The sequence below is a fragment of the Periplaneta americana genome, chromosome 2 (assembly GCF_040183065.1).
Source record: "Periplaneta americana isolate PAMFEO1 chromosome 2, P.americana_PAMFEO1_priV1, whole genome shotgun sequence".
NCBI lineage: Eukaryota > Metazoa > Arthropoda > Insecta > Blattodea > Blattidae > Periplaneta > Periplaneta americana.
In genome coordinates this window covers 5637199-5661254 of record NC_091118.1, presented here as the reverse complement: position 1 = coordinate 5661254, position 24056 = coordinate 5637199, and the positions used below count along the sequence as shown (strand labels likewise).

General features: G+C 36.9%; 1 protein-coding gene across 5 annotated transcripts in view; it reads right to left on the bottom strand.

Moving 5' to 3' along the window:
* mas (trypsin-like serine protease domain-containing protein masquerade) overlaps positions 1–24056 on the bottom strand; it is a 130523-nt gene that overhangs the window by 50768 nt on the left and 55699 nt on the right. For 2 of the 5 annotated variants that reach the window (XM_069843486.1, XM_069843511.1), the window contains 8 exons: positions 21748–21924; positions 20241–20532; positions 17345–17649; positions 16120–16305; positions 13060–13273; positions 10825–11102; positions 8525–8679; positions 5300–8004 (listed from right to left, as the gene is read on the bottom strand). In XM_069843486.1, coding sequence (XP_069699587.1) covers positions 7837–8004; positions 8525–8679; positions 10825–11102; positions 13060–13273; positions 16120–16305; positions 17345–17649; positions 20241–20532; positions 21748–21924 — 1775 coding nt within the window. In that variant the 3' untranslated portion in view covers positions 5300–7836. Of the gene's footprint in view, positions 1–5299; positions 8005–8524; positions 8680–10824; positions 11103–13059; positions 13274–16119; positions 16306–17344; positions 17650–20240; positions 20533–21747; positions 21925–24056 lie in introns of those variants that run through there. The other 3 variants (XM_069843502.1, XM_069843522.1, XM_069843494.1) reach the window with 2 other exon arrangements.

The following is a 24056-nucleotide window of genomic DNA, read 5'->3' as shown; positions in this document are numbered from 1 at the left end:
GTCATTGAACACGCCCTCTTCTACTATGACGATTATAATTTGAGAATAATTAAATATTGTGTGTTAAAAAATAAGTAAACTTCTTTACTCAGCAACACGGATACTATGAACATGTAGCACGCACAGAGCTGTACGACTGCAGAAGTAATTTTGTGGGCTCTTTTACAAACTGTAGGCCTATACATAGTGGTCTAAAATTCAGTTACTGGGTAATGTTTCACAGCTGCTAAATCTTTCTTCAATCACTAACATAACCTCCAAATTGTAACCATTTTGTCCTTTCCTGAACATTAATATGTATTAAAAGCTAAACAGACGAAAATAACAAAGACATTGTGAGCAGCTTCAGGTTATGGGGCAAGTTCGCCATGTTCAGGAAGGGTCGAGGGTCGTGTCTACAAGCAAAAAATCACATTTGTAATGAAGGGTATACTTAAAACATGTTTCATTAAAAATATAGATTAGCGTGGTAAAGGGTTTTAGAATGGAGTGCCATAGTTATTCATCCTTTTCCTTATGACTGAAGGAATTTCAACTAACAGTTTATATATAGAAGGTGAACCATATGTAATGTCATCAAATTCAGGGGGTTATTCTGTGAGATGAATAATTTCAAGGAAAAATTGTTCCGGAGCCGGGTATCAATCCTGGGACCCTTCGCTTAGCGCACGAACGCTCTTCCGACTGAGCTACCCCAGGAACTATACATGACACCGTCACAATTTTTCCTTTGTATCCACACGAAGGTGTCGTGTATAGTTCCTGGGGTAGCTCAGTCGGAAGAGCGTTCGAGCACTAAGCGAAGAGTCCCAGGATCGATACCCAGCCCTGGAACAATTTTTCCTTGAAATTATTCAAACCTGCTTTACAGGGAGCTACTACCTGAAAGCCAGATTTGTATATTCTTTGAGATATTTCAAACACAAAAAGTTTAATACAATTTTACTCGTTTTTGCTTCATTTTCGAGATAGAAATTGTTTCATATGAAACATTTGATAGCGTGTTTTGGGAAAGCCGTTGATCGAATTCCCAATATGCTCAGTCAATATAAGAGAGCAGTGTATTGTGATAATAGATGATTTAAAGAATTTAGTTTTGTCCTTCAAATGTGCAGAAATTTGATCAGAACAAATGTAACTTTTCGTTCTGCAAAGGAATTTTAAAATGAACAGTTTCCTTGTCCCTGTATAATGACAATAACAAATTACGAACTACAAAGATTCGTTGTATGTTGTGTAGACAAGCTAAACTGTGGTGCTATCTGATCTCGTGAATGGAAACACTCCATTTCTGGATTCGGGTGGCTATGCATCAGGTACTATTCAATCAAATTCTATCCTTGTTTCATATTTAAAATCCAACACACTTCTGGCAGTCCAACATAACTTCACTCCACCACAGTCAAGAATAATTGCCAGTGTCCTGGCTTCATTTTACTGATAACAGAAATCGTCAACTTTAAATCAACATTGATCATGATCACGAGCTGTTGTATATACACTCTGGAAGAAGTTTTCACTCTGGCCTCTTTCGTTTCTGGTAAATATATGTTCTGAAACCACAGTTTATTTTTGTGTTGAAGTGGTTACAGAGAAATATGATCAAGTGTTTTATGGGAAAAGCTGTGGAGTAAATTTCGGATGATAGGATCCTCAAAACTGCAATATACAGGGTGTTCCATTTATATTGTTCACCCAAAATAATTTTTTTCTTAGACGCCAAACAAAATATTATTTTTAACAAAAGTTGAAGTAAAATGGAGGATTAATACTGATTAATACTAATGGGTGTGTTTGTGTGTATATATTTCTTTTACTGGCTTATTTTACGATGCTGTATCAACATCTCAGGATATTTAGTGTCTGAATGAAACGAAGGTGATAATGCCAGTGAAATGAGTGCGGGGTCCAGCACCGATAGTTACCCAACACTTGCTGATATTGGGCTGAGAGAAAACTTCGGAAAAAATCTGAACAAGTTAATTTACCCTGACTGGGATTTGAACCTGGGCCACCTGATTTTGCAGTCAGATGTGCTGTTACTCCATAAGTGTGGACATATATCTCTTTCTTGTAACCTTGTTCACAAAGGAGATACAAGTAACTTAGTTACATTTTTAATTTCAATTTTTAAAATCATCTGGGAGTCATTGTCCTATAAGCATAATCTTTGATGGCCTCTGTCCAGGCATCTCTATATTTCTTTTTAATTTCACTTAAACACACACAATAAGAAAGACAACAAAATGTATCAGAATCCTGACAGTCTTATGTTTATTATTAATCTGTAAGACTGTAACTGATAATACTGTTATTTCATAAACTGAGAAATTAAAAAAAAACTGTTAATGATTTTAACTACGGTATGTATGTAGTACGGACGTGAAGGAATGTGCATTGTTGAGTTTGTGCCCTTTGTTCTTGTAGACAGTAGTAAACGTTTTTAGAATTTTTTAATGTGTGCAAATATATGCACTTCAGGCATTAAAATCCATGAAACTGGCAATTTAGGGGATAATATAAAAATCTACTATACTAACTTTCATGGTTTTTAATGAAACGTAAATATATTTTTAAATTTACGAATTAATGCTAAAGGAACAAAATTGGTAATTACCCTAAAATTTCAGGTCTAGTTATAGAAGAAGGATTTTTTTATTGTTTTAAATTCAGTATGTATGACTGTAAATTTTATGATTATTTTAACCTCTTCAAAGCCTGTTCAAAAATGTATCACAATATATCATTGTAATAAACAAAATATTGAGGGGTGAAAAAGAATATGGAATTCATAGCATACATACTTACTGCAACTTCGAAGTGAAATGACTCTTTGGTGCACTGCAATACTGTTATGGGGCCATACTTCATAAATGGTAACGTAAAAGGCAGACGATATGCCAGATTACTAAGAACCATTCTTCCTGATATCTTTGAGCAACAGAATGGTTATGTGGTACCAGCATGATGGATGACCAGCACATAATGCTTTAAGAGCCCGTTGTGTTCTGAACCGAAAATATCCTGGTAGGTGAACTGGACGTGGTGGACCAGTTAATTGGCCTGCTCGTTCTCCTGACCTTGGGCAGTGGTAAGGGACAATGTCTATCGAAATGTTCCAACACCACCAGACTACATGCAGCAACATATTATTGATGCTTGTACATCCATTCAGTAGACAACACTACAATGATCTAGGGCATCATTTATCAATCAATCTTATTAATGTATCCAACTGTTTGCTGACAACATAAAGTCCACTGTAGTCTATTCAGTTTTTATTTTTCATGAGAAATTAGATATACCCATAGTATTAATTCGCAATTGTAAGTAAACAACTTTTGTTAGAAATAAATTATTTTGAGTGAGAAGGATAAATGGAACACCCTGTATATACCAGGGAGCAACACAGTACTGGAGGCACCAGAGCAGTTCACTGTACCCAGTATAAGCACTAGTGAAGACAACAGTTAAGGGTGTGCAATGTATGACTCTACACAAGATTTCCCACTTTCAATAATATACAGGGTGAACCAAAAGTTCCCCAACAAGCATTTAGTGATTGTAGAGTACATTTAACCATTGCTTTTCTTCTGAAGGAAAAGATGGTGGAACTCTGTGTAGAATACAGGGAGATTATTACTGTCCAGTGCGTTGGAATTTTATCGTTTTAATCTCTTTTTCGTCCAACTTTAAGACTTTCAATGTCTAAGCAGAGTTTAAAGAAAAATTATGTTAAAAACATAATTATTAACACATTTCTCGGTTCCATGATGAAAAATACAACAAAAAGTGCCAAAATCCGCGAGAAAGAAAAGCTCTACATTTAACTACTGAACGATATAAGGTAGGTAACAGGATTGTAAGATGCTTTGTGCTTTCTCTTCTCACTTCACAAACATAAATATTTGCAATAAATAAATATACGCAGGCTGTACAACTTCGTTGTTATGGTAATTATAGTGGACGAATCTCTCGTCTTCTGTTGATTTGTCCAGAGTGAAACTTCCCACGTGACATTCAGGTAACATTGCCAACCTGATATGAGGTGAGGATGACTCTCACGCAGAGTCTATTCTGTGTCCAACCATGCCATCAGCACACGATTTCAGGTACTACTGTACTTGTATGTCTGGGCCTTGCCTGCTAGATGCCCAAGGCCTGCCAACATTATTTTATAAACCTGACTGTCCTACAAAATATGTGGCTGCAAATCTGCACTACATAACCAATTATAAAGTTGATATTGTTTGGATGCTACATGAATTCTGGACTGAAACATCACTGATTATTTTGGAGGGGAGGAAAGAACGAAAATGGGTTTTAAGATTACTAAAATTTCACCTCTCAGAGTGCAATCCAGAATCTAAATGTTCATTTTATTTATAATAAACAATATTTTTTAAATAAATTATAAAGTCAAGATTAACTAATTAATATATTTTTTTAAACTAATGGTGGGGACTTGATCTACACATCATCCATCCCCCCCCCCCCAAAAATTGTTTTGCAACTCTAATATCTTCGTTAATCCATTTTATTCTTTGATCTTGAAACAAGAGGAAATATAACTAAACATGCATCATTTAAAATACGAGGCGTGTTCTTAAAGTAAGTTCCGTTTTCAATTATAGCCATCGCATCGCTGCAATTGTTATTTTGCGCATGCGTGTTTTCTTCTTCAGTCCTCAGACAAGCTGTGCATGCAGATTCAGAGCTTCAGTCTGTGTGTGCGGTTAGTTATGATCAGTTGAAATGTTTAAAGTGATCGAGCACCCCGCCGACTGTGAGATGCAGTCTGTTATCCGTTTCTTGAATGTGAGAAACATCAAACCAGCTGACATTCATCGTCAACTTTGTGAGGCGTATGGTGATGATGCCATTAGTGATGGAATGGTCAGGAGATCGGTTAGGAAGTTCAATGAGAGCTGCATCTCTGTGCATGACGAGCAGCGTACCGGTCGGTCATCTTTGACCAATGACGATTTGGTGCATGCTGTCGATGAAAAAATTCATGAGGAGAGGAACAAATTGACCATCCCCCCTACAGCCCGGATTTGGCTCCAAGTGACTTTCATCTCTTCCTGCACCTCAAGAAGTTCCTTGGTGTCGTTTTGATGGTGACGACACCCAAAATCTCATCTCGAAATTTGGCTGGGAACAAATTGACCACCCCCCCCACCTACAGCCCGGATTTGGCTCCAAGTGACTTTCATCTCTTCCTGCACCTCAAGAAGTTCCTTGGTGTCGTTTTGATGGTGACGACACCCAAAATCTCATCTCGAAATTTGGCTGGGAACAAATTGACCCCCCCCCCCCCTACAGCCCGGATTTGGCTCCGAGTGACTTTCATCTCTTCCTGCACCTCAAGAAGTTCCTCGGTGGTCAAAGTTTTGATGGTGACGATGAAGTGAAAACAGCAGTGCGGGAGTGGTTCGCATCGCAGGCAGGCGAATTCTACAATGAGGGGATAGAAAGACTTGTGCCACGACTCGATAAATGCCTCAATAATGGTAGAGATTATGGTGAGAAGTAATTGAAGTGTGGGGAATACAATGCAACAAAAATGGTTTGTAAATATCTTCCCGTTTACTTACTACACCCTTTTGGAACTTACTTTAAGAACACGTCTCGTATGAAAGCCAAGGAGTTGTTCAGTTATAAAAGCCCCTGTGCGACAGAATTAAAAACAGTTCTCAAACTAAAATTGCAAATTAACTACCAGGAGGACATTTTATGGGACTTATAAGGTTAATTAGTTATTTTTGTTCTTAAAAAACTGCAGACGACCATGATCTGCTCATATGCAACTAGTTTTCATTGACTTACAAAAAAATATATATGAACTTTTCAGATAGGGATTTTTTGCAACTAGGCAAATCAATAAAATAAATGAACTAGTGCTCCAGGAACTTACAGCTTCAGTACTTTCCCAGAAAGCAGTTTCACTCAACAAGAAAACTGGTAAAATTTTTCTGTGTGGAATTTCCCTATATTATAAGTAGAGGTTTCACGAATTTATCCACAAGAGTTTCTGATGATTGTTATTACACACTTCAATGTGCCACACTGGCACGAAGTGGGTAGAACAACGTTTTTTTATAATTTGGAGCACACACACAGATGAGCTGGTTAGTGCTGGCCATTGGAATTTGGAAATACGCTGTTTCAGTGAAAGCATTGTTAAAATGGTCTTATGAGCAGGCAATATAATAGCCTTTGGATGCATTCGAGCAGGCCGTGAGTTAAATATAAACTCCAGCATCTTATATAAGAGACTATTTCGTTGTTGTAATTGTTATCATCTGCTATTCTTGAGAAAATCCTGAAGTGACGAAGTTACAACAGAAGAAAAAAGACAGAGAAAGAGAGTGCCAGCTCATTTCTTGTACTAACGAAGTCTCTCAACAGGTAGTGTTGATCACAGAAGTTCCCTATAACAGCTATATGGACACTAATTTAATACGAACATCAACTATTTATATACAGGGTGGTTCACGAGGAGTTACCGCCACTTACCAGAGCATATTCCCGAAAACATTTTGAGCAGAAAATGTCATGTAAACCTAGGTCCTATTCTCAATATTTTCAAAGTTACACTAATTTGAAGTTATTAAAAAATACCTTCTTTCTTTAGTTTTAAGGGTAAAAGAATATTACAATTATTAGAGAATGAACTGTCCAGAAGTATAATTTCTTTAATTGACTAGTATTCTGAAGCAAAATTGTGTTGTTAATTCCATAGTTGCTTAACACAGAATTGTTTTTCAATTTTTAACTACAAAATTACACTCTTCTTACACATTTTTCACAATTGTTACAAATCACGCCACTATTGTAAACTTTTTAAGATTGTACATTAGGATCCAAAATTGAACTGTAAAGAATCAAGTTGGTAGAAGTCGTGTGATCTGTAACAATTGTTGTGACGAGTGTGTAGAAATAATGCAATTTTATATTATTACGATGTACCAAAGTACATATGAAATTTCAGTGCAGAAATTCTGCGTCATCATAAGATGATGGATGAGTGGAACAGAGAAAAATTCTCTCCGGCTGGAATTTGAACCTGGGTTTTCAGCTCTACGTGGTGATGCTCTATTCACTAAGCCACATCAGATCCCCATCCTGATGTCGGATTGAATACTCTCAGTTTAAGTTGCACCTTTTGGATTCCCTGTAGTGGTCTACCCTCATGCACTGCGTCGTAGGTGTATGACAGTGGCACAATGTCCACACAGGGAATCCAAGAGGTGGAACTTAAACTGAGAGGATTCAATCCAACATGAGGATGGGAATCCGGTGTGGCTTAGTGGACAGAGCGTCAGCACGTAGAGCTGAAAACCCGGGTTCAAATCCCGGTGCCGGAGAGAATTTTTCTCTGTTCAACTCATCCAATGCAATTTTAGTTAAAAATTAGAAAAAAAAATTCAATACAAAGCAACTAAGGAATTAACAACACATTTTTAGCTTCAGAATACTAGTCAATTAAAGAAATGATACTTCTCAATACTTCATTCTCTATTTGTAACATTCTTTTACCCTTAAAACTAAACAAAAAAGGTATCTTTTTAACAACTTGAAATTACTGTAACTCTGACAATAGGATCCATGTTTATATGACAGTTTTTGCTCAGAATGTCTTCAGAAATAAGCTCCATAAGTGGCAGTACTCCTTGTGAATCACCCTGTATACATGATCTGTGGTCCAGCCTTGTATCATCCCGCAGGCAATGGTCTGTCTCTAGTGGTTGACACCTCAGAGCTGCTGTGTAATAAATATATCAATAACTTATATAAATATATTTACAATGTCGCCTGCACAAGCTGTCTTTCCTACAGGTTGTTGACACTTATGATCTGGTTGATCCAGCCGATGAACGACGACACCTTCACGTACACACCAGGCACATCCACTCGCCCACATCCGAATCCCCACGACACTAACCCTGCCAGTTCATAGAAGCCATCATCTTGACACACCAGAGGACCACCTCCATCCCCCTGCAAACACATCGGACAGCAAACTGTAATTCTTTGGAAAGTCGTCAACATCTTTCTATGAGTATTAGGCCAGGGTGTTCCCTTAAGGGGGTATGTATGTACACTTTGCACTACTACAAATTTAGTAGGCAATATCCTGAATTAATTTTGTAATAGAATTTGGTATAATGATTAGACAATATTTATAGATTAATAATTCAATCAAATGGTTGTACGAATGCTAAAAGGTTGACTGATGTATACAACGATCACAACACAAGAGTTCACACTGCCACATACATTCAGCAGGAACCCAACCCCTGTGTGCTGTTATCAAGTTATCAGAAATTAACTTTACACCAATAAATATGCTAATCTTATCATCAGTATCACAGCAGTCTGTGAAGTAAAGGAACATCTTGGGCAGGAACTCGCCAGTAAATTTAGGAAAAGAATGACAGTTTGACGTAATTTGTGGGTCCACAGAGCTTGACATATATACATACAAAAATCGTCAATTTACACAACCATCATTACCCACCTGACATGCATCGTTGCCTTCCTCCCCACCAGCACAGAAACTGCTGGCTGGCAGGATGAATATCTTTTCTGTAACTGCATTAATTTTTCGGATGCATTCAGCGTCACTCACAATGGGAATCTCAGCTTCTCGAACACGCAGAGGAATTGGACCAGCTGGAAAGAGAAGAAGAAATGGCTGAGTAAATAAACAAAGGAAGAGAGCAAGCTGAAACACAGGAAGATCAACTGAGAAAAGAAACAAAGGAATACAGCAATATGAAACAGAGGAAGATCAAATGAGGAAAGAAAAGAATATAGCAAGCTGAAACAGAGGAAGATCAAATGAGGAAACAAAAGAATATAGCAAGCTGAAACAGAGGAAGATCAAATGAGGAAACAAAAGAATATAGCAAGCTGAAACAGAGGAAGATCAAATGAGGAAACAAAGAAATACAGCAAGCTGAAACAGAGGAAGGTCAAATGAGTAAACAAAAGAATATAGCAAGCTAAAACAGAGGAAGGTCAAATGAGTAAACAAAAGAATATAGCAAGCTGAAACAGAGGAAGATCAAATGAGGAAACAAAAGAATGTAGCAAGCTGAAACAGAGGAAGATCAAATGAGGAAACAAAGAAATACAGCAAGCTGAAACAGAGGAAGGTCAAATGAGTAAACAAAAGAATATAGCAAGCTAAAACAGAGGAAGATCAAATGAGTAAACAAAAGAATATAGCAAGCTAAAACAGAGGAAGGTCAAATGAGTAAACAAAAGAATATAGCAAGCTGAAACAGAGAAAGATCAAATGAGGAAACAAAAGAATATAGCAAGCTGAAACAGAGGAAGGTCAAATGAGTAAACAAAAGAATATAGCAAGCTGAAACAGAGGAAGATCAAATGAGGAAACAAAAGAATATAGCAAGCTGAAACAGAGGAAGGTCAAATGAGTAAACAAAAGAATATAGCAAGCTGAAACAGAGGAAGATCAAATGAGGAAACAAAGAAATACAGCAAACTGAAACTGACTAAGATCAACTGAGAAAAGAAACAAAGAAATACAGCAATATGAAACAGAGGAAGATCAAATGAGGAAACAAAGAAATACAGCAAGCTGAAACAGAGGAAGGTCAAATGAGGAAACAAAAGAATATAGCAAGCTGAAACAGAGGAAGATCAAATGAGGAAACAAAGAAATATAGCAAGCTGAAACAGAGGAAGATCAAATGAGGAAACAAAGAAATACAGCAAACTGAAACTGACTAAGATCAACTGAGAAAAGAAACAAAGAAATACAGCAATATGAAACAGAGGAAGATCAAATGAGGAAACAAAGAAATACAGCAAGCTGAAACAGAGGAAGGTCAAATGAGGAAACAAAAGAATATAGCAAGCTGAAACAGAGGAAGATCAAATGAGGAAACAAAGAAATACAGCAAACTGAAACTGACTAAGATCAACTGAGAAAAGAAACAAAGAAATACAGCAATATGAAACAGAGGAAGATCAAATGAGGAAACAAAGAAATACAGCAAGCTGAAACAGAGGAAGGTCAAATGAGTAAACAAAAGAATATAGCAAGCTGAAACAGAGGAAGATCAAATGAGGAAACAAAGAAATACAGCAAGCTGAAACAGAGGAAGGTCAAATGAGTAAACAAAAGAATATAGCAAGCTGAAACAGAGGAAGATCAAATGAGGAAACAAAGAAATACAGCAAACTGAAACTGACTAAGATCAACTGAGAAAAGAAACAAAGAAATACAGCAATATGAAACAGAGGAAGATCAAATGAGGAAACAAAGAAATACAGCAAGCTGAAACAGAGGAAGGTCAAATGAGTAAACAAAAGAATATAGCAAGCTGAAACAGAGGAAGATCAAATGAGGAAACAAAGAAATACAGCAAGCTGAAACAGAGGAAGGTCAAATGAGTAAACAAAAGAATATAGCAAGCTGAAACAGAGGAACATCAAATGAGGAAACAAAGAAATACAGCAAACTGAAACTGACTAAGATCAACTGAGAAAAGAAACAGAGAAATACAGCAATATGAAACAGAGGAAGATCAATATGGAACATCAACAAAGATGGACGCGCTGATGGTGTACGATGCCTTCCAAACATTTGGCGAAAGGTAATAAATAAGAGGGGCGACTATATAGAAGGTACGTAAATGTTGTACTCCTGTGAATAAAGCCATGTCAGAAATATCGAACTGTTGCCATTACTTTTTATCCAACCCAAGTATTTACAAATAAATTAAGGGAAAAATGTCTGCTTTTATGATGTCGGAAATTCTCCGTGCCTGACGGGAGTTTACTGACCCTCGCCCATGTACCCATATCCAGTGACAGTGCAGCGCTTGCCAGCGGCCTGGCTGACCCCTCTCGCTGGCAGACAGACGAGGCAGACTCCGTCCTTCAGCTCGGCCTGGCCATGCAGCTTGAGAAGTGCGATGTCGTTGTCCAGTGTCTGGCTGTTGTGGTTGTGGTGGATGTACGTGGTGGCCACACGGAGGGTCTGCGCCCCTGGGCTGCCATACTTGCGTGTCAGGTCGTGGTCGCCAACACGGACGTAGATTGCATCACCAGATCGCACAATGCTGAACACAGACAATACACGTATACAGACAAGCAGACAGAAAACATTACACCAAGCTTACAAGGGTGGGAGATCTGATGGCTTATGCACATCACAATATCTTTTTGTGTGTTGCAACTGTCCACCACAGGAACATGGATTGAAGACACACAGACCTCTAGCAGACATTGCTAATTTGGTATTTTAGAAAACACAATATTCTATCACCTTTACTTTTTAACTTTGCTCTAGAATATATCATTAGGAAAGTCCAGGACAACAGGGAGGATTTGGAATTAAATGGGTTACATCAGCTGCTTGTCTATGCGGATGACGTGAATATGTTAGGAGAAAATCCACAAACGATTAGGGAAAACACGGGAATTTTACTGGAAGCAAGTAAAGAGATAGGTTTGGAAGTAAATCCCGAAAAGACAAAGTATATGATTATGTCTCGTGACCAGAATATTGTACGAAATGGAAATATAAAAATTGGAAATTTATCATTTGAAGAGGTGGAAAAATTGAAATATCTTGGAGCAACAGTAACAAATATAAATGATACCCAGGAGGAAATTAAACGCAGAATACATATGAGAAATGCCTGTTATTATTCGGTTGAGAAGCTTTTATCATCCAGTCTGCTGTCAAAAAATCTGAAAGTTAGAATTTATAAAACAGTTACATTACCAGTTCTTATATATGGATGTGAATCTTCAACTCTCACTTTGAGAGAGGAACATAGGTTAAGGGTGTTTGAGAATAAGGAGCTTAGAAAATATTTGGGGCTAAGAGGGATGAAGTTACAAGAGAATGGAACAAGTTACACAACGCAGAACTGCAAGCATTGTATTCTTCACCTGACATAATTAGGAACATTAAATCCAGACGTTTGAGAATGGCAGGGCATGTAGAACATATTGGCGAATCCAGAAATGCATACAGAGTGTTAGTTGGGAGATCTGGGGGGAAAAGACCTTTGGGGAGGCCGAGACATAGATGGGAAGATAATATTAAAATGGATTTGAGGGAGATGAGATATGATGGTATGGACTGGATTAATCTTGCTCAGGATAGGGACCAATGGCAGGCTTATGTGAGGGTGGCAATGAACCTCCGGGTTCCTTAAAAACCCGAAGTAAGAAATACATAGTATGTTCATTTGAGAACATCCCACATTGAATAATTTAGATATGTACATGGGTACAATTTTGAAGAAAAACACGTCTATTTAGTTTTCGAGGGGGAGTGCAGAACCAGGGCTGATACAACCTCATGTTACTTAAGCGGATTTACTATTGAAGAGTGTCGACTGTTCACTCAGTCTGCTCCTTACAGACAGTAGAGATACCCGGCAACGCAACACATTTTGTAAATAATGTATATAGAAATTATTTACTACCCCGATACCTATACTTTTCTTCAACCCTAATAATATGGTCTGATACCAACTAAACTTCAGTTCATTACACCAAACAGTCCAATCAGGATATTCCTTATATAATTCAACAAAGGGAAGGGAATTCAATCGTTTATGCACACCACAGCATGTTTCTGAGTGTGTGGAAACTGTTCACCACTATGCTCTATTTATTTTATTGGGTTATTTCACGACGCTGTATCAACATCTCTAGTTATTTAGCGTCTGAATGAAATGAAGGTGATAATGACGGTGAAACGAGTCCGGGGTCCAGCACCGAAAGTTACCCAGCATTTGCTCGTTTTTGGTTGAGGGAAAACCCCAGAAAAAACCTCAACCAGGTAACCTGCCCCGACCAGGATTCGAACCCGGGCCACCTGATTTCGCGGCCAGACACGCTGACCGTTACTCCACAGGTGTGGACACTATGCTCTATCTAGTGAGAGAATGAACTGATGTAGACCATTTAACAGCAATTACAAATCGGAATGTGTCTTGAGGTGACCGATATGCTGAGGTAAAAGGAACTAAAAAAAAAAAAAGGAATGAAAAATCTTACTTGGTGACGCAGTGCGCAGCTGTGAGGACCCACTGAGTGCCAATGAGTGCACCACCACAGAGGTACTGGTTCAGTGAGTTGATGAGCGCCACCTGCCAGCACCACTCAGCGGGGTCACCATCCTCACCACCCACCACGCGGCCCTGGCGTGCTGTGCCTTTCACCCCACACACGTACTTGCTGTACACCGGTGGGCGTGGCGTTGTGGAGCTGCCTGCAACACGAGTGTCATCAATAACAACCACCACCTCCTCCTCGACTCTCTATTGAAATCCTCAACCAGGCTCCAGGAACTTCCTTGTAATCTGCTATGTGTACAGTATAACCACAGTCTAGTATATAAAGTCACGAAGCTCAATACGTAGTAAACATGCATCCATTGATAGTTGCTAACCACTAGGATCGCTACTATCGCCTCATTACAGACAATGCGAAATAGTACCGGCACAGTCTATTGTTCCTAGCACTCTCACAACTCAAGCTTCGTGACTGTATATACTAGACTGTGGTGTAACTACTTTCTCAATCTCAGGTAGAACATTTGTTGTCATGGTAATTGTGACAGTTGAGTAGCAGGTGGCTTTGGTATTGCTCTTGTAGCAGATAGAATGATTGGAAGCAGTTTACAAATGTTATGAATTTCATTTGTCAGTCTTTGACATTTCTTAACTTTAAAGGGAGAGGATGGTGAAATTTGAAATTTTTTTCCTAATTGATGCAAAATTTTCATTTCTTCTATGTAGAAATATCATTAGTCCAACAACTTAAATTAGAGATTAGTCTTTGAAAAAAAAAAAAAAAAAAGAATACAGTAATTCCCCAAAATCGATATATCTCAGACATTTTTAAAGATTAATTCAAAATTTTTATGACATTTTACTCCTAAAAGTACGTTCTTTAAATAGTCTAGAGTGCAATTTTGATTGATTCATAGTTTTCTACCCAAGGGCAGATCTTCCATTGCAAAAAAAAAAAAAAACTCCCTTTCTCTTTCGTGTCACCTGTTTTTCTTACAGAATTTGTACATAAATCAAAATGTTGTCCATATAAGAGGTTGATTGTTATGTGATGTGTCTAACTTTTACATTTATGAAACATTAAAAAATGAAATGGTTTTGAAGAAATACAAACAAATGTCCATTCGAGCATGACACACGGACTCTCAACCTTTCTGTGTATTAATTGTAACCAAGCACGAAATAATCATTGTATTGCAGTTTCTATGCATTGTAATTATTAACGAAGGTCAGCACTTCATTATTAATTCAATTTAACATACAGAAGTATGTATCTATTTGCCTTAAATGTGCTTTCAAACATGGTTTTTTTTTTTCGAAATTTTCTCGGGCTTCCAGCCAGGTCATAAGTTGGTGATCCACCGACGTTTCGAGGATGTTCATCTTCCTCATCTTCAGGGTTAAATGATCTGGCTGGAAGGCCGAGAAAATTTCGAATTATCACGTCGCCAGGAAAGCTTCAGTAGTAGCTTTTTTTTATTTAACGATGCTCGCAACTGCAGAGGTTATATCAGCATTGCTGGTCTGCTGGAAATTTTGTTCCGCAGGAGTTCTTTTACATGCCAGTAAATCCACTGACATGAGCCTGTCGCATTTAAACACACTTAAATGCCATCGACCTTGGCCGGGGTCGAACCCGCTACCTCGAGCATAGAAGGCAGCGCTATACCAACTGCGCTACCGAGAGCGACTAAATGTGCTTTCAAATATGCGATTTCTAATAAATAATTTCGCGCTCTTAAACCAGAGACTTCTTTGTTTTTCCTCCGACATAAGTGCTGTTACACAATCAATGTTGTCAGATTAAAAAAATTCGGATCATAACGAAAAAAATTACATATGAACCGTTCAGAGCAGAAGTGGTGAAGGTCAAAAATGGGTAATGAGGGTTAAAGTAAACATTCTGTAAAATACAGTGCAAAGTAATAATTAATATTCAATTTATTTAAACTATTAGTAGTCAGTGGATAGCAAGAAGGACATATTAATTGCTACTTTTCACTATATTTTACAGAATTTTTACTTCAAACCTCATTACCCAATTTTGACTTACACTTGCGGAATTGCTGGAAATGAAACTGCTGACTTTCTTGCCAAAAAAGGATCCAATTTAATTCAGAATACAAATACAAGCCTACCTTTTACATCCATCAAAGGACTAATTAAAAATAAATATAAAATCAAGCAAAACCAAGCACTATCTACCAAAGCCAAAGATAAAAAATGGAGCATTTTAATAAAAAAAACAGAAATTATTCCAGAAATCCCACGTAAATCTGCAGTAGCAAAATTCAGACTGCTTACAGAACACGATTATTTGGCCAAACACTTGAATAAAATAGGAATTTACACAAATCCAAATTGCCCTCTATGCAACAAAGAAGAAGAAATGACTGAAGATCATCTCATAACCTGTGAAGTTCTACCTGTTGGATCCACCACAGAGAAATATTGGAGAGCAAGAACGCTAATGGCTTCGTTGCCAAAACCCGGCATTAGATAACAAGAACAACATTTTGACTTACACCACTTTTGCTCTGAACAGCTCATATAACAAGCAGAGATTCGTGAGATTTTTCTTTTTCGTGAAAATTTCGCATTTTTATGGAATAATAACCCTAATAGACTAAAATTGTTATGCATGTAGCATTAATAGTTTCAAAGATATATAACTTTACATACATGCACATGCAGATCAATTTTATTTGTTGTAATTGCTTCCTACCTTTAAATTAATCGATTAATTTCCATTTATACTCCTGTCCGCTGCTGTGTTGCCATTTTTAAAGGTCTGGTGCACAGGGCTTGTAAATCACACTCATCTTTGTTTGCAATTTTCCCGTAATTTTTAATTGTTTGCTTTATTCCATCCAAAAAATTTCGTCGTCACTAATATTGTTGTGGTCTATTATTATTGTAAACCCTGTGCTATTCTATTGTTCACCACTGTTGTTAGCACATTAATATTAACAGTAAATAAATATTTATTTCCTTTATATTATTGTTATTGTCATTTCTGCACGGAATGAGGAAGGGCACATACCTGGCACGTGTGTGGGGGCAGGGTGTGGTGGCGGAGGCCGGTAGTGCGCTGGGACGGTGTCGTTCCTAGACAGCTGGCTGCTGCCCCCTTGCTTCTGCTCCAGCTGCTCCCGTATCGCGCTCTTTGGCGCACAGCACTGGGTGCCAGACTTGCGGCAGCGGAACAGATCTGTCATCTCCGCATTTCCTGCAAAGCAATGATTTGAATGTGACAGCACTTGCCATTCCAGTTTTACCAACCCTTGTTAAATGTTTAACATATTGTTAAGGAAGTTTAACACTAAACTTAAAGGAAGACATGTTTCATCAACTGTTATTATTCCTAACATCATGTAAAATTAACATAGCATACTCCCACAGTTAAGTTCTTAACATTCTGTTACAGCGTGTATCATGGCTGCCAGAAAACATATGTTACAAGCTGGATTATATATCGACATATATTTGCAATGGAAACAATTAGCTGCAATCACTACTTCAGCATTTTTAATTAATTAGAGATATGTTCATAAATACTAAAATGATATAATATATTAGATGTGTGCTTATTAATATAATACTCGGATATAATTGTACATTTTCAAAACTACATTTCTTTACTTCACTGATTTAACAATTTACATATAATTATGATTAATGATGTGTGAATATGTTAGGTACCTAAGATACGAAAATAGTGTTAATGCTTAACATTGTATTCAGCATTACAATCATCTTCATTTTCTGGCCCGGGCTCGAATCCCGGTTGGGACAAGTTACATGGTTGAGGATTTTTCCAGGGTTTTCCCTCAACCCAATACGAGCAAATGCTGGGTAACTTTCGGTGCTGGACCCCGGACTCGTTTCACAGGCATTATCACCTTCATTTCTTTCAGATGTTACATAATCTGAGATGTTGATACAGTGTCATAAAATAACCCAATAAAATAAAATAAATAAATGAATTCACGCTTAATGCAAAAAAATTGGAAAAAAAACGAGCAAAATTCGCGACAAATCAGGATCTTAAATGTGTCCACAGAATGAGTCTAGTTCATATCTATAAACATTTTAACCCTGACTCAATTAGCAGAGATTCGTGAAAAAATTACCACATGTTTCTTGTAATCACATCTAGATAGGCATTACTGTGAGGCCAGAAGCAAAATGGAGCATTAGCAACGAGCCAACTCTTCCTGTTTGTACAGGATTTCCCCTGCACCCACATGCACAATGCAGTGTCTTACTGAAGCAGGTGAAGGACAGATACGACACGATGCAGGATCCTGTGCACTCAGGTCGGTCGTCAGCAGGAGCTGGAGTGGTCGTCGTGGTACTGGTGGTAACAGGCGGCCTGGGCCGGGGACGCGAGGGGGTGGCACTGGTGGTGTGGTGTCCCCGGGTGTTGTCACAGCACACCGAGCCACGCTGGCAGTTCGAAGTGTGGGCGATCAGCACAGAGGGACGCTCGCAGAAAGCGGCCATAATGTTGATGAGGCAGAAGCCAGGACAGCGAGGCAGAGGCACCTGGGAAGTGGTGGTGGTGGGACGACTGAAACAGCAAACAGAAGAGGACTGCTGATGTGCACAACATCCAGAGAGGATCATGAATTCCATCACACAATTTAGACTAGGTCACTGACAGAATTACTAATTTAGGAGGAGTTAGTAGATATACAGAGTGATCCACGAGGATTTACCGTCACTTACAGTAGCTTACTTCCAATGACATCCTGAGCAAAAAATGTCATATAAATATGTGTCGTAATCTCGATATTTTCAGAGTTACATTAATTTTAAATTATATGTAAAATGCCATTATTCTTTAATTTTAAGGGTAAAAGAATATTACAGATAAAGAATGAAATACTCAGGAGTATCATTTCTTTAATTAACTAGCATTCGCAAGCTAAAAATGTGTTGTGAATTCCATAATTGCTTCGTAGAGAATTTTTTTTCGATTTTAAACTACAAAATTACATTTACTTACGTACTAATCACAACAATTGTTGTAAATCACGCCACTCCTGTAAATTCAAGACTGTACATTACGATACATAATTACACTGTAAAGAATCAAGTTCCTAAAGTCGTATGATTTGTAACAATTTTTATGATAAGTGCGTAAGAATGATGTAATTTTTAGTTAAAAATTGAAAAACAAAATCTGTAAAAAGCAATTAACAACACATTTTTACTTCAGAACACTAGCCAATTAAAGAAATGATACTTCTGAATAGTTCATGCTCTATGTGTAATATTATTCCCCCCCCCCCCCCCATAGAAATTAAAATTTTAGCAGAACAATCTACCTCTGGAATTCTTTACCTAATAACGTAAGGCACTGTCGGACATTACCAAAATTCAAAATTAAATTGGAAAATGTCGTCTTATTCTATGATTTTTAAATATTACTGTGTGTGTCTGTATATCTCCTCTAGATTTAAAACTGCTAGTTTCTGGTTTATGTTCGTTAATATCTTGCCTTGTTACTTAACTAGGATATAATTAGTTTAGCTTCACTGATTTAAAGTACATATATGTGACTGTAGCCTGCATATATATTTTCCAGGAATGATGTACATCAAATATAATAATTTAGTACTAGTCTGTCTGTGTACAGCGATTTCTACTAAACTATTGGACGGATTTTGTTCATATTCAGTATCTACGAGTCAATTAATCAGGGAATGATGTACACGAAATATAATAATTTTAGTACTAGTCTGTCTGTGTACAGCGATTTCTACTAAACTATTGGACGGATTTTGTTCATATTCAGTATCTACAAGTCAATTTATCAGGGAATGATGTACATGAAATATAATAATTTTAGTACTAGTCTGTCTGTGTACAGCGATTTCTACTAAACTATTGGACGGATTTTGTTCATATTCAGTATCTACGAGTCAATTAATCAGGGAATGATGTACACGAAATATAATAATTTTAGTACTAGTCTGTCTGTGTACAGCGATTTCTACTAAACTATTGGACGGATTTTGTTCATATTCAGTATCTACGAGTCAATTAATCAGGGAATGATGTACACGAAATATAATAATTTTAGTACTAGTCTGTCTGTGTACAGCGATTTCTACTAAACTATTGGACGGATTTTGTTCATATTCAGTATCTACGAGTCAATTTATCAGGGAATGATGTACATGAAATATAATAATTTTAGTACTAGTCTGTCTGTGTACAGCAATTTGTACTAAACTATTGGACGGATTTTGTTCATATTCAGTATCTACGAGTCAATTTATCAGGGAATGATGTACATGAAATATAATAATTTTAGTACTAGTCTGTCTGTGTACAGCGATTTCTACTAAACTATTGGACGGATTTTGTTCATATTCAGTATCTACGAGTCAATTTATCAGGGAATGATGTACATGAAATATAATAATTTTAGTACTAGTCTGTCTGTGTACAGCGATTTCTACTAAACTATTGGACGGATTTTGTTCATATTCAGTATCTACGAGTCAATTTATCAGGGAATGATGTACATGAAATATAATAATTTTAGTACTAGTCTGTCTGTGTACAACTATTTCTACTAAACTATTGGACGGATTTTCTTCATATCTACAAGTCAATTTATCAGGGAATGATGTAGATAACTTATAATGATTTTAGTACTAGTCTGTCAAAATATAAATGTAAAAATATAATAGAATGGTAAGATATGTTACGCTATGGATTCAGACCTCATTTGTAGCAGATATCCTCTCTTTTCTAAGGGAAAAAAATATTAGAAAAAGTTCTCTGCTGAATTATTTTAATAAGAGGTATGTTACTTTCAATGTCCTGCTATTTAAATGATTCAGAAGAAGACAGTCAACTGTATCGCACAATTCAGAGAAGAGGGCCGTGAAAAATATAACACAATTCAGAGGGTGTCATGAACAGTGCCCGTCAATAAAACTAAAAGAAAGTCGCATTATTTGTTTCACTTTTTTTCTGCAAAACGCCAGTGCATTCTCACCAGTTTTAGAAACACAAACAATCTTAATCGAAATACTGACTCATAGCAACATCTGTTCACAAAGCAATAATTTTATGAGACAGGGAAGAGCTCGCTTATAATTGTGCCCAGAGATCTCTCAATCAAAACTTCAACATGAAGCATACCTTGTGGTGGTGGTAGTAGTGGTGGTCGTGGTGGTGGTGGGGGGGCCTCCACCAAACTGTGCAAACTGTGTAGTAGGCTTGGGGTCCCGTGCAGGCGGTGCGGGTGATCCGGTGACACAGCAACTCCCTTCATCAGGACAGTGAGCCTCTGAATCCACATCGTCACAGAAGAGCGCAAACAGACCGCTGACGCACTCCCCTCTGCAGGGCCGCAGTGGCCGTGGAGACGTGGCCGGGGGCCTTGACGTGGCAGTTGCTGGCATCTGCACTGCTGACCCACTGCCCACGGCTGCTATGGCAACAGATCAAAACACTTATCAAGGCCTACTCTGTGCTTCAAATACTTATAATATAAAATGTCATTATTTTATGTTTTTTATTGTATTCTTTAATATTAAATTTATTCTTCTTATCCTATAGAAAAAGTTTAATAAATAACTGGAATTGTTCATGTTCTACATGTTTTAAGACTGTCCCCGAGTCTGCCTCAACTTTTTTAGTAGTAAAAATAGTTAAAAAATAATGTGTTAGACAGTGCTAGTGTCAGTAGAAGGAAAGTCTGATTCTTTCTATATATTCAAGATGGTTTCAAGCTGTGTAAAGTAGAAACTGTATCCTTTAACAAGCTTTAAATCCAAAATTGTGGTGAGTATTTTAAATCAATCTCAACCTTTGTTACAAATACTATTTACTTACAATTAACTACAAGTGCATAATTGTTAGAATGGAGTTATATTTAAAGGCACACCATATTAATTTGATTTCAGCAATAATCTCTTTGTAGTATATAATATTATGAACATATTTCTCAACTCCGTTACTCAATCTCAGATCTGTTACTCAGTACTAAATTGGCAAAATATACTTGTTTTATAAATTGTACTGAAATAAGTTAACAGAGTTAAGTTATATGGACTAATATAAAACAGTGAAGTATGATTTCACTAAAAGTACGAATCATGACTTCCCTAAAAGTTAAAAATAGATTTTGATTTTTGGGGAAAAATAACAGAGTTGAAAGCAAATAGGCCTACTTTAAAATCGACAAAATAAGTTATAAACAGTAATGTTAGCTTAAGAATAAGATACATTTATTAAAATTCAATTGTTTTATGAAATTATACACGCCTCCATCAAATAGGTGATTTAAAAACAATACATAAAATAAGGGAACAGAGTTGAAGGAAAAGTTGTCACTGATGAAAAAAAAAAAACATTACTAAAAACACAGATTTATGAAATGAGGCGAACCTGACGAAATGTGCTGAAAACAAAAAGTATGAGAAAACAACTTGTAAAATCTGCATGGAGTTGAAGTTCAAGGGTGCAGCCATTTATATAGTCCGTAATTTTTATGTTTTCGAGCTCCACAGAGCATTTAAATTTGCTCAACACACAAATTAGAGAGACTGCTGATTCAATTCTTACAAGAAAACGAAAATACGATTTTTGACTGAAAACGACCAAAATTTCACTCATCATCCTCTTAAGAAATCTGAGGCCTGACCTGGTCGACTAGCATTGCGGTCCATGATCACGACATTGGGGGGCAGCTCCCCATCGCCGTATGCGTCCCTGGACACACAGCAGCGCAGACCCGGCTTGCACAGCTCTGTCACGGCCAGCACAGCCTCACAGTAGTCTGCGATGCGCTCCGCTACGCACACGCCCGGACACGCCTTCACTAAATGCACAAAGTATCATGTTGCAATTCTGTTCATAGTTCAGCAGATACATGCAGACAGATATCATGCTAATAGAGCCACTCAATCTTTTCAAAGACGCTGGAAACAAAATTATGTTCAGTGGAAATCAGGAAATCAACTTTTTATGTTATGTTATACGGGGCAGAATCTTGGACATTAGACAGAATACACGAAAAAACATTACTGGCTACTGAACTGGACTTCTGGTATACAGCAACGAGAAAATCAAGAAGGGAAAAAATAAAAAATCAGGAATTAGAGAGATTATGGAGGTAGAAAAGAACGAAACTGAAGTACAGTAAATCAAGTAAGAAGATTAAAATCACTTGGACACATGAAGATGAAAAATGGAAGAACACTGATGATGATGATGATGATGATGGAGTGGACTGCACAGGGAAGGAGAAGAAGAGGAAAACAAAGAGAACAATGGCCGGATGACGTCAGAAGGAGTATGACTAGAAGAGATCTTACTGAAGAAAATGCTGAGAAGAGCAAAATTTCTTTGGGTGAAGGCTAACTACTGTATTGCAGAAAAGTCATAATAATTAATAATAATAATAATAATAATAATAATAATAATAATAACAATAATAATAATAATAATAGTAATAATAATAATAATAATAACAATAATAATAATATTTTCTTCAACATCACAATACTTTGTCTCTCTACTTCATATGAAAGTAATAATGCTTAAGCAAAATTAAGGATATACTTAGGTGAAATTTTGTCGAAAAAATTTGCCTTTAGTTTGTAACTAAAAAATGTTGTAGATCTACATGGTTCAAAGAAATGCTTCACAAATCAATCAGCTGTATTCCGGCCGACATTCAATCAAAAGAATGCATGCTTTGGGTGGCTCTAAACTCAATGTTCTCTATTTCCATTTTCCTTACATACTATATCTCTGATTGAGGTTCTAGCTGATCCATATATACAATATCTATTATCAGGCAGTACATCTCACTTGACGATATGTGTCAGAGGAAGAACAATTGTTTGTATGCATCTGAAGTCTGACTAGTGTAATATATAGCTAGTCGGCGATGTATGCAATGGAGGGAGAAAAGAGATAGCCTTCCTACCCCATTATCTTCTGGCTTAGTTGTCTCATAAGTGCCTAGTGATATAACTTTTGAGATCCAGACCTGTCTTTGAACAGTCGACTAAACAACTTACATACTGTTTTACTAAAAATGCTACTCCTACAAATTTTGTACCACGTGCATGATTTTTTGTAGGTTTTCTTAAAGGTGTGTTTAACAAAACCAGGTATATCAGTATTTTTCTTAAACCTCATGATTTTTGGGGGAAATATTTCTTTCTGCTAAACATCACAATTTTTACCTATTTTTACATTCATCATCATCATCATCGTCCTTGCAGGTATTAGGCATAGTGGCCTCTTATGGTCTCCATCTATCTTTTTAGGGGGCGTCCCAAAGATTTTTTTTTACATTCGACTATATAAAATAACGTTTTCTTATCTTTGAAGAATAATCTAAGAAAAGTTATTATCAAGTTATGTTTCAGGAAGTTTGAAAAATATGTAGAGAAAATTTTAGGCAAATGTTTTGAAATTTGTACGAGTAGTAGTGATTTTTCGAAACATTAATTTAAATTTATAAAAATTTCAGTAACTCACATAGGCCCTAATTCTGTACCTACAGAAACTATTTAACAGGTATGTAGTATGATAGGCTATGTGGACAAATTTTCAAAGATCTAGCTCAAAAGGTTTATAAAATTTTACCCAAGTGTGCCCTTAAGCAAGGTTTTTCTATCTTTCTCATTAGAATTAATTACATGAAAAAGACCAATGATAAGTGTTAAGCTCTCAATAATAACAATGGAGCGGAGGGGCAAAGTTCTGTATGAAATGAAATTTATATACATAGAAAGCATTGGCCAGACCATCTTCCTGTAATAGAGGTCCAGGAAATGTACTTTCCGATAAGATTGTAATGAGGTTGACAATATTCCAATCATAAGGTAATCTTGAAAACTGTTGTACCTTGAGCATTGTGTATCTTGAAACATTCGCTTCATTTTGGAGGAAAAACAGATTTGACAGAAAGAGAGCTAAATTTGATAGAAAGGTGAA